Source organism: Callospermophilus lateralis, chromosome 16 (genome assembly GCF_048772815.1).
Source record: "Callospermophilus lateralis isolate mCalLat2 chromosome 16, mCalLat2.hap1, whole genome shotgun sequence".
In the NCBI taxonomy this organism is placed as follows: Eukaryota; Metazoa; Chordata; class Mammalia; order Rodentia; family Sciuridae; genus Callospermophilus; species Callospermophilus lateralis.
In genome coordinates, this window is record NC_135320.1 from 24,492,914 (window position 1) to 24,511,163 (window position 18,250).

Sequence of the window (18,250 nt, forward strand, 5' to 3'; positions counted from 1 at the left end):
TTCAGTTCTTTGCCCAAAGAACGTTCTCAATGTTGGAGAGCATTAATGTGGTTTCAGGGGGCTCTGACACTGTTCTGGGGATGCTATTGAGATTAGGGTAACATAAGGGTCATGCTTTGAGCCATCCCCTTCTTGGTACCCTCAACCCTGTGTTGACTCATCTCTCCACTCTTGCTCTGCACAGGGGTCAGCTTGTGTGTACAGAAAGGCACAAGGTTCCATCATCAGAAATTGCCCCAGTAATTAAACACAGAAATAGGAGCAGGAGAGAGATGACAGCCCTTAGAGAAACCCAAATCATCCACCTTCAGATGGTTTGGTGAAAAGTCTTCCCTTTCTCTTCTTCTCCACAGAAAAGCCCTATGAAAACTTTGTGGACTCAGGGAGATGACTTTTAATAAAGTACTCAGTACTAAAATAAATACATTTGTGCCTTTTCTAAATCCAGGCCAGTGGAGTGATGTACTGTTTATAAGTGCTTGAGAAATGTAAATATTAATAAACTAAGGGGGTGGCTGAAGAGCTATAGAAGAAACTGGAGTATCTGGTGGAACAGAATGAACATGAAATTATCAATAAAATTAAGTCTAGAAGAAGCCCACTGGTCTGGGAGCTGCCGTCCTGGGAAGACAAAGGCAACTGTTCCACTTCTTCCCTCCAGCTGGAGAAAGGGAGGATCCTCCACATATTGATTCAGAAAGACAGACAAGGTGAGTAAAAGAGGAATTTTAAAATATATGATGAATGATTATTTTTCATTACTTTGACATTAGAGCTGAGACTAAAAATGGCTTGGTCATAAGGTTGCCCAGCATCAATTAAGCTGTGAATTAAAAAAAAATATATATTACCCAGATTGATGTGAATGGTCATCCATGTCAAATTTGGAGAATCTGACATGTTCATTGCAGATTTGTGGGACAACAGAAGCTCCTACCAGGAAGACTTTGGATTTCTGGAAAAGACTTTGGATTTCTTGCATTTTTATTTCCACCTAGCAATGCATTACCAAATGGTATTAGATCACCAAGCATTTTAATCATTGTTTTTAGTCCCTCAAGATGAAAATTCCCCTTTGAATGTATGTACTTTCAGTTAGGTCAATATATGATTAGGCTGAGAATAGATATTTCAACATGGAAATAGCCCTTAGTGAGCAGGCATTTATTAAATAGAGAAATTTAGTCAAAAATAGTCAAATGAATAAGTCCCAAGTGAAAATGACATAATTTATAAGTTTAAAATATATCTTTATTTGAACAGGTATGGAGGAATGGAGGAAACTGAAATACTTGCTGTGTATGTGAAAGAAGTTGATCAGAAACAGCTTTGTAGAATATTATCTCAACTATGTGTTATTCAGGGGGAAAAAAACTACAGAAACAGAAAAAGGATTAGAGTTTGTCAGGGGCTAGGGCATGGGGAAATTTTAGGGCAGTGGAAACTATTCTGTATGATACTGTAATGGTGGGTACACAGTATTACGCATTTGTCAAAACTCATAGAATGTACATCACCATGAGTGAACCCTAATGTAAACTTTGGACTTCAATGAATTATAATGCATCAGTATTGGCTCACCAGTTGTAACAAATATACCACACCAATGCAAGATGCTAATCATAGGGGTGTGGTAGTAAGGAGGCCAAGAAAGAGTATCTGGGAACTCTGTTCTTTCTGCTCAATTTTTCTGAAAACTTAATATTCCTCCTAAAAAATAAAGTTTATTAATTAAAATATTTAACCAGCTGGGTGGTTGAAATGACTCTGATATTATAAGGAAAAAACCTTAGCAATTATATTTTTAAAATTTTATTATTAAACATTTATTAAGCCTAACAAGTACAGCACAGTGTGCTAGGATTTGAAGCCCTAATATTAAATAGATTGCCACCTTCAACAGTAACAAAAACTACATTATTGCCCAGACAACCACTGGGACCTGAATATACTGGGACCTGAACTCACTATCCCATTGAATCACACAGCCTTAAAAGGAACAAATAAGAAGATTTACATTTTATATTGATTTGACAAATAAAGAAATAAGTTTATAAAATTTAAATAACTTATTAAAGACCACCCAGCTAGGACGTAATAGAGTGTGACTTGTTTTGTGGTAGTCAATAACTGCCATACTCAGAGATTGATGCATCCCCCAGGAAATGGTTACAAAGCTATTATTGAAGAGTTTTTGACCTTTCTTCAAGTAAAGATATTAGAATGAATTATATTACAAATAAGAATCAGATATGCTGTTTGTTTTAGTTGGTTCAGCTGCTAACAGAACACCACAGACTGGGAGGCTTAAAGAATAAACATTCATTTCTTACCGTTTTGGAGGCTAGGAAGCCCAAGATCAAGGTGATGGTGGATCCAATGTCTGGAGAGGGCCTTCCTCCTGGCTTGCAAATGGCTGTGTACTCAACTGTTTCCTCATATGGGAAGGGGAGATTTCATTGCATATGTTTCATCTTATGAGGACAGTAATCCAACTAATGAGGTCTCTACCTTCATAACCTAATTATCTTTCAGAGGCCCCATTTCCAAACCTTATTACATGGGATTTAGGCTTCAACATAGGAATTTGGGGGCGAGGGGGACACAAATATTCAGTATGTAGCACTATTCTTCTTCAAAGACTGAATAACACTTTTTTACAAAATAAATCTATCAGGTTATATAATTATATTTCTCTATTCAAATTAAAAAAATCCCATTATTGCAATTATTGTTGTTTCTGGGAAGATGAAAGTACATTAGCACATGGCAGAACCTTACAGCTATTAAGAATTAAAGTACAAAGAAAACAAGTTGGAAAATGAGGTGCGGCTCCAATAGGTATCTATATTTAACTTTATATGAATAGGAACATTTATATGCTGCTTCAGGCCATTAAGTCTTTTCTATTATCCTGGGAACATTATTGCTCAGATCACTCCTAAAATTTATGCAAAAGAGAAGAATGAATGTGGCAAATCAGATCTTTCTAGACATAGGTTTCTTATAACTACCCTTCAAAGTTTTCATTGGCTACCACAGTTATGAGACCACCTAGAATTGAGGTGGCCTTTCTGCTAAATTAGGACACACAACATCAGTCTCATAGCAACCAATATTTACCATGAGTGATATGTACATTAACAGCCAAGACTACAATAAGTGAGAGAAGAAGTACAATCAAGCTAGGAGGTAGGCCAAAAAGCACACACACATGAAAATAATTAGCTTCCGTGATGGAGGCTAACATCGTATGTCCTACTGGTAGATAACAGAAGCCTTGGAGAAGAAAAGATGTTACAAAGTTCATAAGAGGTCTGAACCCACAACTGGTAACAGCATCTTAGAACCCCACAGATCCTGGATGTTGGCTGCCCATAGTTTCTGTCCACCTCTGCAGCCCTCATCACCTATTCCCTCTAGAATAACCAAATTTCCTTTCCAAATTTCTGAAAAGCCCAACTTCATCCATTGTTATGAGTTTTGTCTGGGACGTTTCTGCCTTTTCACACTCGAAGTAGATTCTACTTTGCAAGGCAGGTTCATAGATTTCCACTAGGCTAAATTACTATAGAGACTAACTTAATCCCCTGACCAGGAAGTGTGCAGTCTTGACCATTTCATGGGTGGTGAAAAGCTCCTCAGCAGCTCTTTGCTGTAGGGCAACCCATCCCAGGGCAGGTAACACTCAGAAGTCTGAAAATAGATAGATCTCTATAACCTGAGACCCTCTTTTCAAGGGCAAAAACTGCCATCTTTTATTTTCTTGCAGAAGTGGTAAAATATTTCTTGTAACTCTAATCATGGACATAAATGTTGGATGTCAAAGAAGGAAAATCCAGCTGGACTCTTCATAAAAAGCCCTTGCCTTATTACGTTCCTAAGTAGCCCCACTGTAAATAGGCTCTGTGGTCATATAAACCTGGGAATTCTGAATACTTTTCTTCATACTACAGAATTCTTTACACTACAGAATAGAAATGTAAAAACTTCTGCAGTTAAAAACTGTGTTTAACTTTTCTTAAACTCTCCCACTTTCCCCTTTGTAACACTAGTAGCATTCCTAGGAGCCTTCTTTGGAATCATTTTTCGGAGTCAAATATTGTTCATGAATAAAATATCTATTCAGGATGCTTGGTTGATGGATTTCTTTCTTATGACCAACTATTGTAAGATGATTAGTTTCTGCAAATTGCCCTTCATAACAAAGTTCACACACATCTTCTTATTGCCTCCCATCTATTATCTAGAGCCCAAAACAGAAAATTCGATGTATTATGATGTAAATAGAAAGGTCAGTCATGTCTATCAAGACCAGAGCTTGTTAGGGAAGCAGAAACGTGCCCCCTTTCCAATGCTCTGAGTCATCTCCCCAAAGTTGATTACTTCTTAACTTTTGGAAAAAATAGAGGGATGGGTAAAAAAGTCCTTGCCATCTTGTGATAACTTCTAGGTGTTGAGAGAATAATTGATTGATGGGGACTGAAAGGAAGCCCTGTCCTAATCCAAAGCTGGACAGTGTTTTGCTTCTCCACAGGTAGACTGCCCTGGACTCTTAGGACCCCTTCTTGGCTTCTGTAGCTCCCATCAACCCTGGACATGTGATATCCATTCTATAGGAGTCAAATCCTAATAACTCCAAGACTATAACTCATTTTTCCGCCTCCATGATCCTCCAATCTGCTCTTGACACTGTATTCAGAGGGGTCTTCCAAAATACTTCCCTCTGAGACCCCATTAAAAAGATGGCATAAATTCCCAATAATGAACTGGATAAGAACCATAAGCAGGTGAGTGTTTTTTTTTTTTAATGAACTTCTGAAGATCAGAAAATATGAAGTAGTGTTGAAGAAGCAAGACAGAGGCAGCGGCTATAAAATATCCACAAAGGTGTGGCCAAGAGGAGAGCAGAGGATGGCATGGTTACTGAGAATAAAGGTAGAGGAAGCTGATATAGAAGGAAGGAATGCAAAATGAGCTGGTAGAAGAGGAAGAGGCCCACCCAGAACACAGGAGGGCTCAGGACTTGGAAACTCCAAGTATCACTAAACGCAGAAATGAGAAAAGAGATCAAAAACAGGGGAGATACTTGAAAGTCTGTATGGGAGATTCAATCTCTTCACCAAATTTTCCCATCCCATGTGAAGACTACCAGGCATTTGAATGTCTACCTGTTAAGCAAACAGCAAATAAATAAATGTTTGCGAAATATATCTTTATAGACTGACTTTTGTCTCTCCCAAATTCACACGTTGCAGTTCCAACTCCTAGTATCTTAGAACGAACTGTATTTGGAATAGAACTTTTAAAGAGGCAATTAAGATAAAATGAGGGGGGTGGGATTGTGGATCTAAAGAAGTACTAAAGAATGTACTTCTGACATAAAAGAACAGAGAAAGAAATGTGTCTACTGGGAAAGATGTGGGTTGTTAATAGGGGATCATGATTAGGAAAACATTGAATAATGACCAGCAATAGGAGTGAATAGAAGTTTTGGTATATCTCCTTGTTGGAATATCATGGATATTTCAAGTATAGGTGCCATTCAGATACAAGAAAATATTTGAGGTATAATTTTAAATGGGAAAAGAAAATATTATAAAATTTTAGCTTCAAAATATTATTTCATTGTTATGAGTGATTTTTCTATATCTCATTCATTCAACATATTTCCCATATTTCATTCATCAAACAGGTTTATTGAGTATCCATCATGTTTTGAGCAGGAGAAATGGATATGAAAATTTATGAAGAAAATCACAACCCTGCCACACAGTTACAGTCCATCAAGAAAGAGACATTTGTAATTATAATAAAATGGGAGATTTATAATTGAGGACATTCACAGCATTAGGAAAACATAAAGCACAGGTAATAAAACTAATCTAATCTGAGAAACAATCCCTCAATAAATTACTTTTTAATTAATCCATAAATGTATGTTGACAGATAAAAATTGTATATGTGTTTGGTATGCAAAGTGTTGATACACACACACACACATTTTGAATGGCTAAATCAAGATAATTAACATTCCAATACCTCATATACATTTTTCTGTGATGAGAACATTTAAAATCTACTCCCTTTCTATTTTTAAGTTTTTAAATCAGAGGGTTTGTTGTTGTTGTTAAACAGTGACTCACAATTAAGAACTCAGCATTACCTTAATTACATAAAATATATGAGCTCAAGAAAAATACTCAAGGGAAACAACAAAATATTAAATGTGATTTTACTTAGATTGTGGTTTTTCTGAGAAACTTTGTATTCTTTATACCTTTAGAACTGTTTTAAGTTTTCTGTAAGGAGGAGAAGAGACTAATAAAAGTGACAGTATTGTTACTGGGAAAGCAGTAAGATATTGCTGCTATTTGAAAGCCTTTTCCCAGCTCTCTTGTGGAAGCAGAATTTAGTTGCTGATCTATCTAAAACATAGTTACAGACAATTACTGGACCACCTGTTCATGCAAAGCATTTTGAATTCTGTCACTGGAGATGGAAGACTAATGTCCATGAATGTTTCAGTTAGCAAACTTGGAGACTGTGCTTGTTTGCCTTGAGTTTTCCTAATAGTGCAAGGAGATTTCAGGTGAATATGCCAAATAGTTATCTATTATTTCTGCCATTTTCTTTAATTGAACTATATATCCTGTGTTATCCAACTGTCTTAAATTATGCTGTTATTTAAAAAATATTATTTTAAACAGCAAGTAATCCTTGATTTTGTGCCCATGTTTCTTATATTGTGTTTCTAGATTCCAAAAACTTAAATCGGTTCTCCAGTAACTCCTTTCAGGAAAGTATTTCTATATATAAGATGGGATCTGCCAGTGGTGATTTTTATGGACTTGGGTATGTAGTTTACAGTACATATAAGTTCTCTGTTATGCTATTTCTCCAATCACATATCCATTATCATAATTTTGAGAATTCACCATCTTATATTTTATTAAAATATCATTTTTTTCCAAAGCTCATCTAAGGTGGAAAAATAAAATTAATGCTTTTTAAAATTGGCAATGTACTTAAAAACCTCATGTCATAATTACATGATTCAGCTGAAGACTGAATTTTAATGTATGCATACAGAGGTTTAAAATCAACTGTCAGGGACATCAGCATGCTGGAGGGATCTCTGCATTCTCATGCAGAGATTTACCAATATAAAGGAAAGTCTAAGAAAAGGTCTCTCAAGGACTGGTGTGTGAATATACTGCTTTATCTAAATTATTCTTCTCATCTTAACTTGTTCATGTGCCTTTGTTGAAAAAGGAAGTCCAAAGGGTATTGTTTTATTATGTAAGTAATATGGACTGGTAGTCAGTAGAACTGGATTTTAATTCTGACTTTACCAGTAACTGGCTGGGGGACTGTAGGTAAGCCACTTAACCTTTTAAAGTTCTCATTTAAGCCAGGGGATCTCTTCAAGTCATGTGAGAAAATTTAACTTTTGAATAAATTGTGGTGCTTCCCAATTTATCTTCACAGAAAACCATACAACAAGGACTCAACAGTGACAAGGGAGCTACACTAAAATAGTATTACTCAATTGGAGAGAGATCTAAAGGGGTATAGAGAGAGCCAGAGCTCAGAAATTGTTATGGCTTCTTTGGAGGAATGTGCCAGACCTCCCCAACAAAACTCGTGTTCTGATCCCTTACTTAGTTCTTCTTCTATATCTGTTTACCTCCGACTTCCCCCTTCCAAGTCTACTTTTCACCAGCCCCCCCCCCATGGACATCCAAGCTGCAGTCTGCCAATGGGGACAGAGAAGAAATCACAAAGGAACATAGCAAATATATTGAGGTCCACTTCTACTTTTAAAAAGCACACAATTACAAAAACTTAGGTTCTATATGAAACACTGTCTTCCTCCAGAAGCTCAACTGTTTTCCTAATCATGATCCTCTATTAGCAACCCACATATTTCCTAGTAGACACATTTCTTTCTCTGATCTTTTATGTCAGAAGTACATTCTTGAGTACAATAATCCAGCTATGAGCTAGTTATCAGGAAACTGTAGGTATTTCTCTCCCTACTTTCCTTTTGTTTCTCAGAGCATTTGTGGATTAGTATAGGCCCAAAATAGGAGCTGAAAATGTGTTGCATCATTTGTCACATTAGCTACTAAGGAAGCAGCAGAGGTAACTAGAAATGAGGAACAGGAAATTTTTGATAAACAACTCTGGTGGTTTTCTGAAAGCTGAATTGAATCACAGCCACTAGTGTTTGCAATTGCATTTTGAATTGCAGAATTAGAGGTAACTGCCTCCCACTTATATGATAGCATATAACTCAAAATTTGAGTGTGGTTTTATAGGCACAGCATTTCATTCTGTAGTAGTGTCAGAAAGCATTTATCTGTGAGGTTCACAGGAGCACAGTTGAATTTGGAAAAAAAAAAGGAATGATAAAAAATAATAACCTAGGTATCCCTGATATGTATACTATCATGAATACTGGTAGTATTTAGAGGTGAAATGAATAAGATTATTTCTATACAGAGTCAGTATTCATCAATGAAAAAAATGCAACTGATTTTTAGCTCTGTTGTTTAGCAATTTAAGCTTTTTCCAACACAGGGTAGGAAGTTAGTGGATGCCTTTCTCATTAGGTTTGCATTGAGTAGACTAAAAAAAGATTGTTTAATTCATGCACCTTTCACTGGTCCTCTTTTGCTTTAATTTGAGAAGAGAAAAGTCCATAGTTAATTTTAGACTGTGAAAGGGAAAACAAAGAAGAAGCAGTGAGATTCTGTGAGAACTCAAAATCTTTGCTGTAACTCAGCAGTCCCTTCATCATTGGAGTAGCTCTTGTCATCATTTAAAAAAAAAAATCTTAAAACTGTATTTCAAGAGACTTACTGGTCTTGTCTCTGCAGACTCATAGTTCCTTTATCTGCTCATGGGAGGAAAAAGCAGATAGAAACTTAAAATCTGAATGTTCCTTCAGTCTTCTCCTGTTTCATCATTCTTCTCCAGGTAGAAAGAAGGTGGGACTCTGTGTCTCTAGCAAAGAGACATTTTCAGATACCAAGATGTTGCCTGAGACAATTGGTCATAGAAGTTAGGAAGGAGAAGGACCAGAAAGAGAGAGCCACCCATTGTAACTGGTAGTTACTTTCCTGGCAGGACTGCATTGGTAGACCTCCCTTCCTTCCCACTTCCTCTTTTTCCCCCCTTCCCAATCTTTGTCGCTTTTCTGACCTACAATTTGGCCTTCCATAGTAAGAGGTCAGTTTGTTTTCCACACTTGGGAAATCTCATTCAAGAATTTTTGTCAATGGACAAGTCATAAGAATCCCTTCCATTTTAGGGCTCATTGACGTCACCAAGGAGGCGATAAATATCTGTTGATATAATTGGATGTGAGATTCAGTGTTGAAATAGCAAAACTCTGTCCCTCGCTCCTTGGCAGGGCCCTATGATTTATGCAGGAGCAGAGGCAGCACGCAATCGAGCTGTCAAGAGAGCGTCAGCTTATTAGGCAAATGCTGCGTGCTTTCTGAAGAGGGTCGACGCTATAAAATCCCACTCCAAGCTCTTGTGTGGAGAAAACTCGGAGCCCAAGTACATTGAAGAGAAAGAGAAGAGACAAAGAGAAAAAGAAAGTAGCAATAGAAAGGAGAAGAGAAGAAAACCGCCAGAAAAAGCCCTGAGACATCCCTCTGCAGAGAGGCAGCAGTGCCGGGCTCACCTGCGAACTCCAGGAAAGGTAGGGAGCGCCTAGACGGAAACGCGCCGCCAACTTTGCGCTGCCTGAGCTGCCGCGGTGTGCACTGCAGAGCCAGCTGTCCCTGTGCGGGCGAGTGTGTGTGTGTGTGTGTGTGTGTGTGTGTGTGTGTGTTGCTGTTGTTGTTGTTGTTGTTGCTGCTGCTGCTGCTGCTGACTGTGCCTTAAGATGCCGATAGTAGCTGTGTATAGCAAAAACAAACTTAGACGGCAGCTCATCTTTACCCTAACTGCCGGTTACTGCTCATCGCTGTCTGTATAAAGGACCCCACTGGCCCCACATCGATCCCGACCCCCAAGAAAAGGAAGCAAGGGCAGGTATGGAGAGATAGGAAGAGGGAGTAGCTCTTAATTTGGAAGAAAATGCTGAAATATCCGGAAGGGGGTGATCAGAGCGGGCGAAAACTTAAATTATGGCTCTTTACCTAGGCTCGGAGGAATCAGGTTTTGGGGATCGTTAGGAAGAAGACTCAGGGATTGTTTCTTCAGGGTCTGAAGATCAAGGTCATTCCTTCCTGGAGAGGGGATGAGTTTGGACGCGGAGCCTCTCAAACGTCCCATTTCGTGCTCCCGCTATCACCCCTACTGCAGAAGTCCGAGATCAGTGTCTTAAGCACCACGGACAGCGCACGACGACCCCCACCCCCACCCCAAAGGCATAGCCTCTCACTTCTCCGCGTGTCGGGTAGGAAGACATCCCCCCAAGTGCACCCCTCAGTTGAGCTAAATTCTGACCAACACTTTCTCTCTCTTTCTTTCTCTCCTTCCGCCCACTTCTCTTCTGCAGCGAGCGTCCCTAACATGCGGCTGCCGCTGCTCTTGTCTGCGGGCGTCCTGCTGGTGGCTCTCCTGCCCTGCCCACCATGCAGGGCCCTCCTAAGTCGTGGGCAGGTCCCGGGAGCCCGGCAAGCAGCGCAGTCCCCCCAGTCCCTGGATTTCTTCCAGCCCCCGCCGCAGCCCCAGCAGCCCCAGCAGCCGCAGCCTCGGCCCGTTCTGCTCCGCATGGGAGAGGAATACTTCCTTCGCCTGGGGAACCTCAACAAGAGCCCGGCTGCTCGGCTCTTGCCCGACTCCTTGTCCCTTGCCGGTGACAGTGGCAGCCGCCCCTTGCGGGACCAGGCAGCCACCAACTTTTTCCGCGTGTTGCTGCAGCAGCTGCAGCTGCCTCGGCGCTCCCTTGACAGCCCCGCGGGTCCGGCGGAGCGCAACTGGGAGAACGCCCTCACCCGCCACCAGGAGGCACTGGAGAGGGAGCGGCGGTCCGAGGAGCCTCCTATCTCCCTGGATCTCACCTTTCACCTTCTCCGGGAAGTCTTGGAAATGGCCAGGGCCGAGCAGTTAGCGCAGCAAGCTCACAGCAACAGGAAACTGATGGAGATTATTGGGAAATGAAATGATGCGTCTGACCAAAAATATTCTGCATTTAGCACAAAAAAGTTAAAAAAAATTAAGAATACAGTATTCTGTACCACAGTGCTGCTCTGATATCATTTGTTTATTTTTATATAGCTTGCAACATAGATGTACAGGGACAGAGCCTATATCCCTTAATTAGCATGCACAAAGTGTATTCACGTGCAGTAACAACGCAATGTTATTTATATTGTCCACTTTTAGTTTCCGTGTTCAGTGTCTTTATAGTGGTGTTTCAAAGAAAATGTAGACCCAGGAGGAGACATTTTGAAAAAGCAGATGGAAGCCACCCAGTTGCTTTTGTAGTGGTCTGAGCCAAAGAGAATTTTGTTCTCTTGAGTGGGTGGGTAAGGTGAAATGTGAATCAATATTTTCTTGTAAACATCTCAGTAATAAAACATCCTTCCAATCCTCGGTCAATTTGATTGTGTAAGAGAATGTTTAATATTTATATTTTTAATAAAAGCTACAATGGTTATTGTGCTTTTATTTTTTCCTCTTCTAGCTTCCTCCAAACTGTCTTCTGCACAATAAACAAACAGTCAAAAATCCCCCAAACTTCCTGCATTTTTTTTTTCTACCAAAGATACAAACATCTGTCAGTGGCTGCACAGGTCCTACAATCACCTTATCTCTGTACCTCAGACTACTCATCTGAGATTGAACTAGATAATTTGGAAAACTGCTTTTAGCTCTAAAACTTGGTTATTTTACAAATGGAGGATCACTCACAGTGGAAAAAGCATTCCTTGATGAATAATGAGATATGAAGTAATTGGGGAGAGTAGGAAAGGATAAAGAGAAGAGCTGAGGTGAACCATACAGTCAAAATGCTGCATTGTTTTTCTATGACAAAGGCTTACTTTATCAATTGGTACCATAAAATGTTTTTTTTTCTGAGCTATTTTCCAATGACTGCTTTGAATAGGAGAAACCTGAAAGTATCTCCATTTAAAACAACTATGTTCAGTTGCTGTAAAATGACACTTGGGGAAATATTTTCTTACAAAGAACATTTGGCTTTAATTATGCACAAAAACTCTCCAAGCTAATCACTTTGATTCTTAGGAATATGAACTATCTTTACTCACTTCTAAAACTCAACAGCATAGCTAACTAGTTTTAAAATGCATTTGCCTTCAGTAGTTTAGTTAACATTTTCAATCAAATTATTAAATACTTCAAAATATGTATGAAAGTGGCTTTTCCCCCTAAGGCCCTTGAAATGCACTTGACTAATAGATTAATAAGATGATATGAAATTCTGAATAAATCATTATAAGACTAAATTTTTAAAAACAGTATTTATTTAACAGTTCATACAGAGTAAAGTTTCACTTATGTTCTGAAAGAAGTATTATGGTGGGACAAATAAAGCATGATATATATGTATATACACAGACACACACATATATATTTATACATGCAGTTGTTCTACAATTTACCAGATTGGTGCCACAGAGATGTATGAGAAACTGGTTTCTGTTAGAAAGTCTTTTTTAATTAAAGTACCTAGTATATAAGTGTCTAAAACTAAGATTAGAAAAATGTCACAAGAGATGTCCTTGGCCTTCAGCCTTCTGGACTATAAAAGTGCCATCAAATTCAAAGAAAATTTCTGGATACACATCCAGTGACATTTATTATGGAAAAGAGGAAAACTTTGCACAACATTTTCATAGCTTTGGTCAATGATTTACCATTTGTCTGTATATTGATAAATCAGGCATTTCTGAATTGACATTGAATTTCACTGACCACCTGCATTGTTAAAGAGAAAAGGAAATAAGAGCCACTATGATCTAATAACAAAAAGCTGGTGCCTATTAGAGACGAGAGTGTAGTGCCCACATTTTTCAACACTTGCTACTTGTAACTGACGCACCCACATGTACCACACCTACACACCCCTCATGTTTCCCACACAATAAAAGACTTGCATAAGATCAAGTTTCTTTTCTCCAGTGCTTTCTGCATCTATTTTCTGAAAGTATTTTTTTCTTCAATGTGTTAGATAAGTCATCTGGAATTAAAGTGGTTTTTTTTTTTCTTTCTTTTAAAAATCCTGTTGAGAGGTCCCATTCATCATCTGTATCGTGTTAATTTCATCTAGGTTCCCTGCTGCCTGTGTGCATCTCATTCAGGCAGACAGAGAGGCAGCAGTTGGAATGAACATCATTCATTCAGGGAGTTCAACCAGGAGAAGGAGAAGACATGGCGAGCTGGCTCAGAATCAGCTCCACTCCCACTCCCCGAAGCTGCAGCCTGTCCCTGGAGGGGAGAGGCCTCAAATCCAATCTGCAACAGAAAAATATCTGAATCAGAGGAAGAAGAGGCTTCTCTTTGGGGGATTGGTCCAGTCATTTTTCTACTAAGGAGAAACAATAATAATAATTATATTCCATATTTAATACATGCAGTTGTTCTACAATTTACCAGATTGGTGCCACATGGAATAATACGGAATAATTATATTCCATATATTTATTATTAAGAACAGAAAGCAAGCTCAGGTTATCTTGGATATGATCAAGAGCCATGAAAGAATTCACACTCATGATCCAAAAAGGGACAACAGTAATGCATGCAGTGAAAGGGAGTTCTTGGGGAAAAGAGTCCAGGCTGTTCTTTTTGGGGAAAAAAAAAGTCCACTTGTACATAATTTACTGAAATGACAGTCTTATTGAAACTTATAGGTATCTGGGATTAGAAAAATCTGTAGAATTAAAAAAATTAATACCTGCTGGGGTTGTAGCTCAGTGATAGAGTGCTTGTATGGCATGTGTGAAGCCCTGGGTTGGACTGAAAAAACTTGACTGGCCCAGCAACACACACACAAATCCTTATTTAATGGATGACATTGCTATACCCAATGTGATGGCAAGACACACTATAATCTGTTCACTGCTAAAGTAGAAAGTTTCTATCAGATGTACACTAATGTGCTGCTTAGTGAAATGAGTACTTTTGGAGGAATGTATGGTTAGACATTTTCATCATTGTATGCACATCGTAGCAGGTACTAACACCAACTAAGATGGCTGCAACATCACCAGGCAATATAATCTCATGGAACCACCATCATACATGTGGTCCATTATTGGTCAAAATGTTGTATAGATTTTGCAAAACTGCAGGCTTAATTTTAAGCAAATCATGAAGGGACATTTTTCCTCTGAGAAATAAAATCTAAAAACATCATTTCTATAAAATCAAATCCAATATCAATACATCTAAATACATAATTACATTTTATAAGTGCCTAACAGCTTATTATTTTGAATTAGCTGATCAACTTAAGTGAACTTCACTTATGTTGTTTGGAGTTTTAAAAGTAATAATGGAATGAGGGCCAATTACAAAAAAAAAAAAGTCTTGCTGAAATGCAATTTGATTTTATTAACTCAAATGTTTTACATTTAAAGGTACATGACAAACATGATTATTCCTAGGAGAACGATGGAAAATAAACAAATATATTCTGATGCTTCACTGGTAAAACTACCCCACAGACTAGAATGCTACTAATTTCAAAGCAATGAAGTAGCACATGCACTTAGCTTAGAAGCTCTTGGTGACTTTGTGAAGCTGTTATATGAATGGAAAGTGCCTGGCACTGGCAAAGCAGAACTTTCTGGGTAAGCATTTTGCTTTATTGCCACTCGAGGTAGTTCTGAGGGAAAAGTGAATGCTTGGCCTATACCTTATCAGATTTTACCCTGAATATATGTTTTGGGAATGATGTTTCAAAAATCAGTGAAATTGTCCCAAGTCCTGTGGCTTTGGGATTATCCTTTGTGAGGTCAGATTGCTTCCTGATAGGAAGTTAAGAAGGTCCATGAAGTCACATCAACCACTGTAGAATATAACTGAACCAGACAGTTTTCTATAAGAAAACAGCTCAAGTGAGACTGGGCCTTTGAAAAAAGAATGGCAGCAGATTCTGTTGAAAGTGGGTTAAGAGATCTCAATGCCCTTGAAACAGAGGCAGATCAAATCTATCCTCAATTTGTACATGTCAAACTCTTTCCCACCATGATCACTTCACCATCGCTGATCCTATAAAAAACAAAACAACACAAATAATCAAAACAGGAGGATCCAAGATGGCAGGCTAGAGGGGAAAAAGCTGCATTCTGTGACCAGGGATTTAAGTAGTGGGAATACTGCTTCTCTGTGAGTTATTAGAGAACTAATAACTGCTGCTCCCTCACAGGAAATCAAGGCTGCTGTCCCATGCAGATTCCCAAGCATCAGCATCAGCACACACCTGGTCATTCACCCACACAGGACCTCCAGGTGCCCAAGCAGGACCACTGGCATCAGCACCCACACAGGATGCTACCCATGAGCAGAACCTCCGGAAGCCACTCCCATGTGGACTCCCATCTACCTACAAGGGGCTCCCCTGGTCACCTCCAACAATACAACCACTGCCATAGTCCCCTTCATGCAGTAGCCTGCACCTGGGGACACTGTACAGGGTCTGGAGACAGCCACCAGCTGCAATACTGTACGACACAGGGCTGCATTCTGAATATGCCCCAATGCCACCACCCAGCCCTACCCGATCCAACACCCCATCACTGAAAGTAGCTTCCTCCATCTTGGGACACCTTTGTTGCCATCTTTATTTAGGGCAACTCCCAGCTTGGGACACTGGCTGGTGCTTAGAAGCAATATCAAGGGACCTAGAGTCCCCAATTCTTTACCTCCCTGGCAGCTACTAACCCAAAACTTGGTCCCAAACTGCCCAATACAAAACAGCTCTCAATGCGCAGCCCCCAGAGTACAGCCCACAAGACCTCCGGAGAGAGAGGTTTCTAACTGGGAAGTAGGGAGGAAGGGGATGAGTGAGATACAGCTTAGAGACTAAATTAGAGACCAGCAAGACCAGGCACCCACATCACACAAGCAGGCCCCAAAGGAGATCCTTGGGGTGCAGTCTCCATTGGGGACCAGCAAGTGCTATACCCTACCTCCAGGAGTCCTGCCTCCAAGACCAGAACCCTTGCACCCTAATAACCTTCATCATCCTGAGGGTGGAGATACCAGCAAACAACAGACAACCCCACCTATTGGATGAGAAGGGAAGCAGGAAAGATACTGATCTCCAATAAAATTTCTTTTGTCTTTTCTCTCCCTCTCTTCTCCTGCCTTCACATACACAACATTTGTGAAACCAAGTACTTTTCATGAATTAGGCTATTGAAGACTGGGATGTCTGAATAGTATATCACAATTGTGTTATATATTCTTTTACCTCCTTTTTATATTTTTATTTTTCTTAATATTTATGTTTAGTTTTTGATATTTTTTAAACTTTTTTTTAGTTATAGGTGGACACAATATCTTTATTGTATTTTTACGTGGTACTAAGGATTGAACCCAGTGCCTCACACATACAAGGCAAGTGCTCTACATTTGAGCCACAACCCAGCCCCTGTTTGCTTTTTGTACTCTTTCTATTGTCTTCCCACTTACTTGTCTCTCTGAAATCACTTTCTTTCTCTTCTCCTGCTACTAACCAACTTTAGATTCTTTCATACTTCCTAAGATCTAATAACTCTATATAGTCACTTCCTATCCCCTCAACATCCCATCCTACACCTTACTCCCTGTTCTTTGTCCACCATAAGATATTGTAGACCCCTTTGAAAACCTACTGTTTATACTGTAGATAATAATTGAATTCACCATTTCTGTATATTGTGACAAAACTGTAAATGTCTTCTTAATAGCAGCTATTTGGTTTAAGGCTGTATATTGTTTGTATTAGGATCTGTTAATATTGTTCTACCCCTTAAAGGAGAGGTATTGGAACCCTGCAGGGACCCTATAGCCTGTAGGGTAAAAACCGAAACACCTTGGATCTGCAGTGCTAGAAGGGAAGATACACTAACAACATAAAAAAACAAGGGAAGAAAGTGCCTCAAACAAATCAAGATACTACATTATTAGAAACCATGGCCAACATAACAGAAGAAATTACAGGATGTACATAATTAAAATGTTCTGTGAATTAGAGAGCAAATACAGTCAGCAAAAGATCATTCGATAAAGAGCTACATAAGCAAATACAGGAAGCAAAAGATTACTTCAGTAAGGAGATAGAGGTTCTGAAACAACAAACAAATAAACAAACAGAAAACCTTGAGATGAAAGAAATAATAAACCAAATTAAAAACTCAATAAAAAGCACCACCAACAGATTAGATTGCTTGGAAACAGGACCTTGGACAATGAAGACAAAATATATAATCTTGAAAAGAATGTTCACCACACAGTGAAGATGGTAAGAAACCATGAGCAGAACATTCAAGAATTATGAGATAACATAAAAAGACCAAATTTAGGAATTATTGGTATAGAGGAAAGCATAGAGTTACAAACCAAAGGATGAACAATCTATTCAATGAAATAATATCAGAAAATTTTCCAAACATGAAGAATGAATTGAAAAATCAAATACAAAGGCTTATAGGACATTAAATATACATAATCACAACAGATCCACACCAAAGCACATTATAATGAATATGCCTAACATACAGAATAAGGATAGAATTTTAAAAGCCATAAGAGAAGGAATCAGATTACATGTAGGGGGAAAACAATTAGGATATCTGCAGATTTTTTCAACCCAGACCCTGAAAGCTAGAAGATCCTGGAACAACATATACCAAGCTCTGAAAGAAAATGGATGCCAACCAAGAATCTTATATCCAGCAAAATTAAGCTTCAAATTTGATGATGAAATAAAAACTTTCTATGATAAACAAAAGTTAAAAGAATTTACAACTAGAAAGCCTATACTATAGAACATCCTTGGCAAAATATTCCACAAGGAGAAAATGAAAAAAATTGTTGATGAAAATCAGTGAAGGGAGGTATTACCCTAAAGGAAAAACCAATCAAAGAAGAAACCAAGTCAAGTTAAATATCAAAAATAAACAAAATGTCTGGGAATACAAATCATGTCTCAATAATAACCCTAAATGTGAATGGCCTAAACTCACCAATCAAAAGACAGAGACTGGCAAATTGGATTGAAAAAAAAAAGACCCAACAATATGCTGCCTCCAAGAGAATCATCTCATAG

The 18,250-nt window shown here is 38.8% G+C and overlaps 2 protein-coding genes across 2 annotated transcripts in view; one reads left to right on the top strand and one right to left on the bottom strand.

Annotated features, from left to right (window-relative positions):
* Window positions 1-10,536: 10,536 nt before the first annotated feature.
* Window positions 10,537-11,127, top strand: Crh (corticotropin releasing hormone). Its single transcript, XM_076836461.1, has one exon. The coding sequence runs from the start codon at window positions 10,537-10,539 to the stop codon at window positions 11,125-11,127; it is 591 nt and encodes a 196-aa protein (XP_076692576.1).
* A 1,332-nt stretch (window positions 11,128-12,459) lies between these two features.
* Trim55 (tripartite motif containing 55) overlaps window positions 12,460-18,250 on the bottom strand; it is a 51,915-nt gene continuing 46,124 nt past the window's right edge. Inside the window, exon 10 of the mRNA XM_076835606.1 lies at window positions 12,460-13,446. Coding sequence (XP_076691721.1) covers window positions 13,324-13,446 — 123 coding nt within the window. The 3' untranslated portion in view covers window positions 12,460-13,323. The remainder of the gene's footprint in view (window positions 13,447-18,250) is intronic.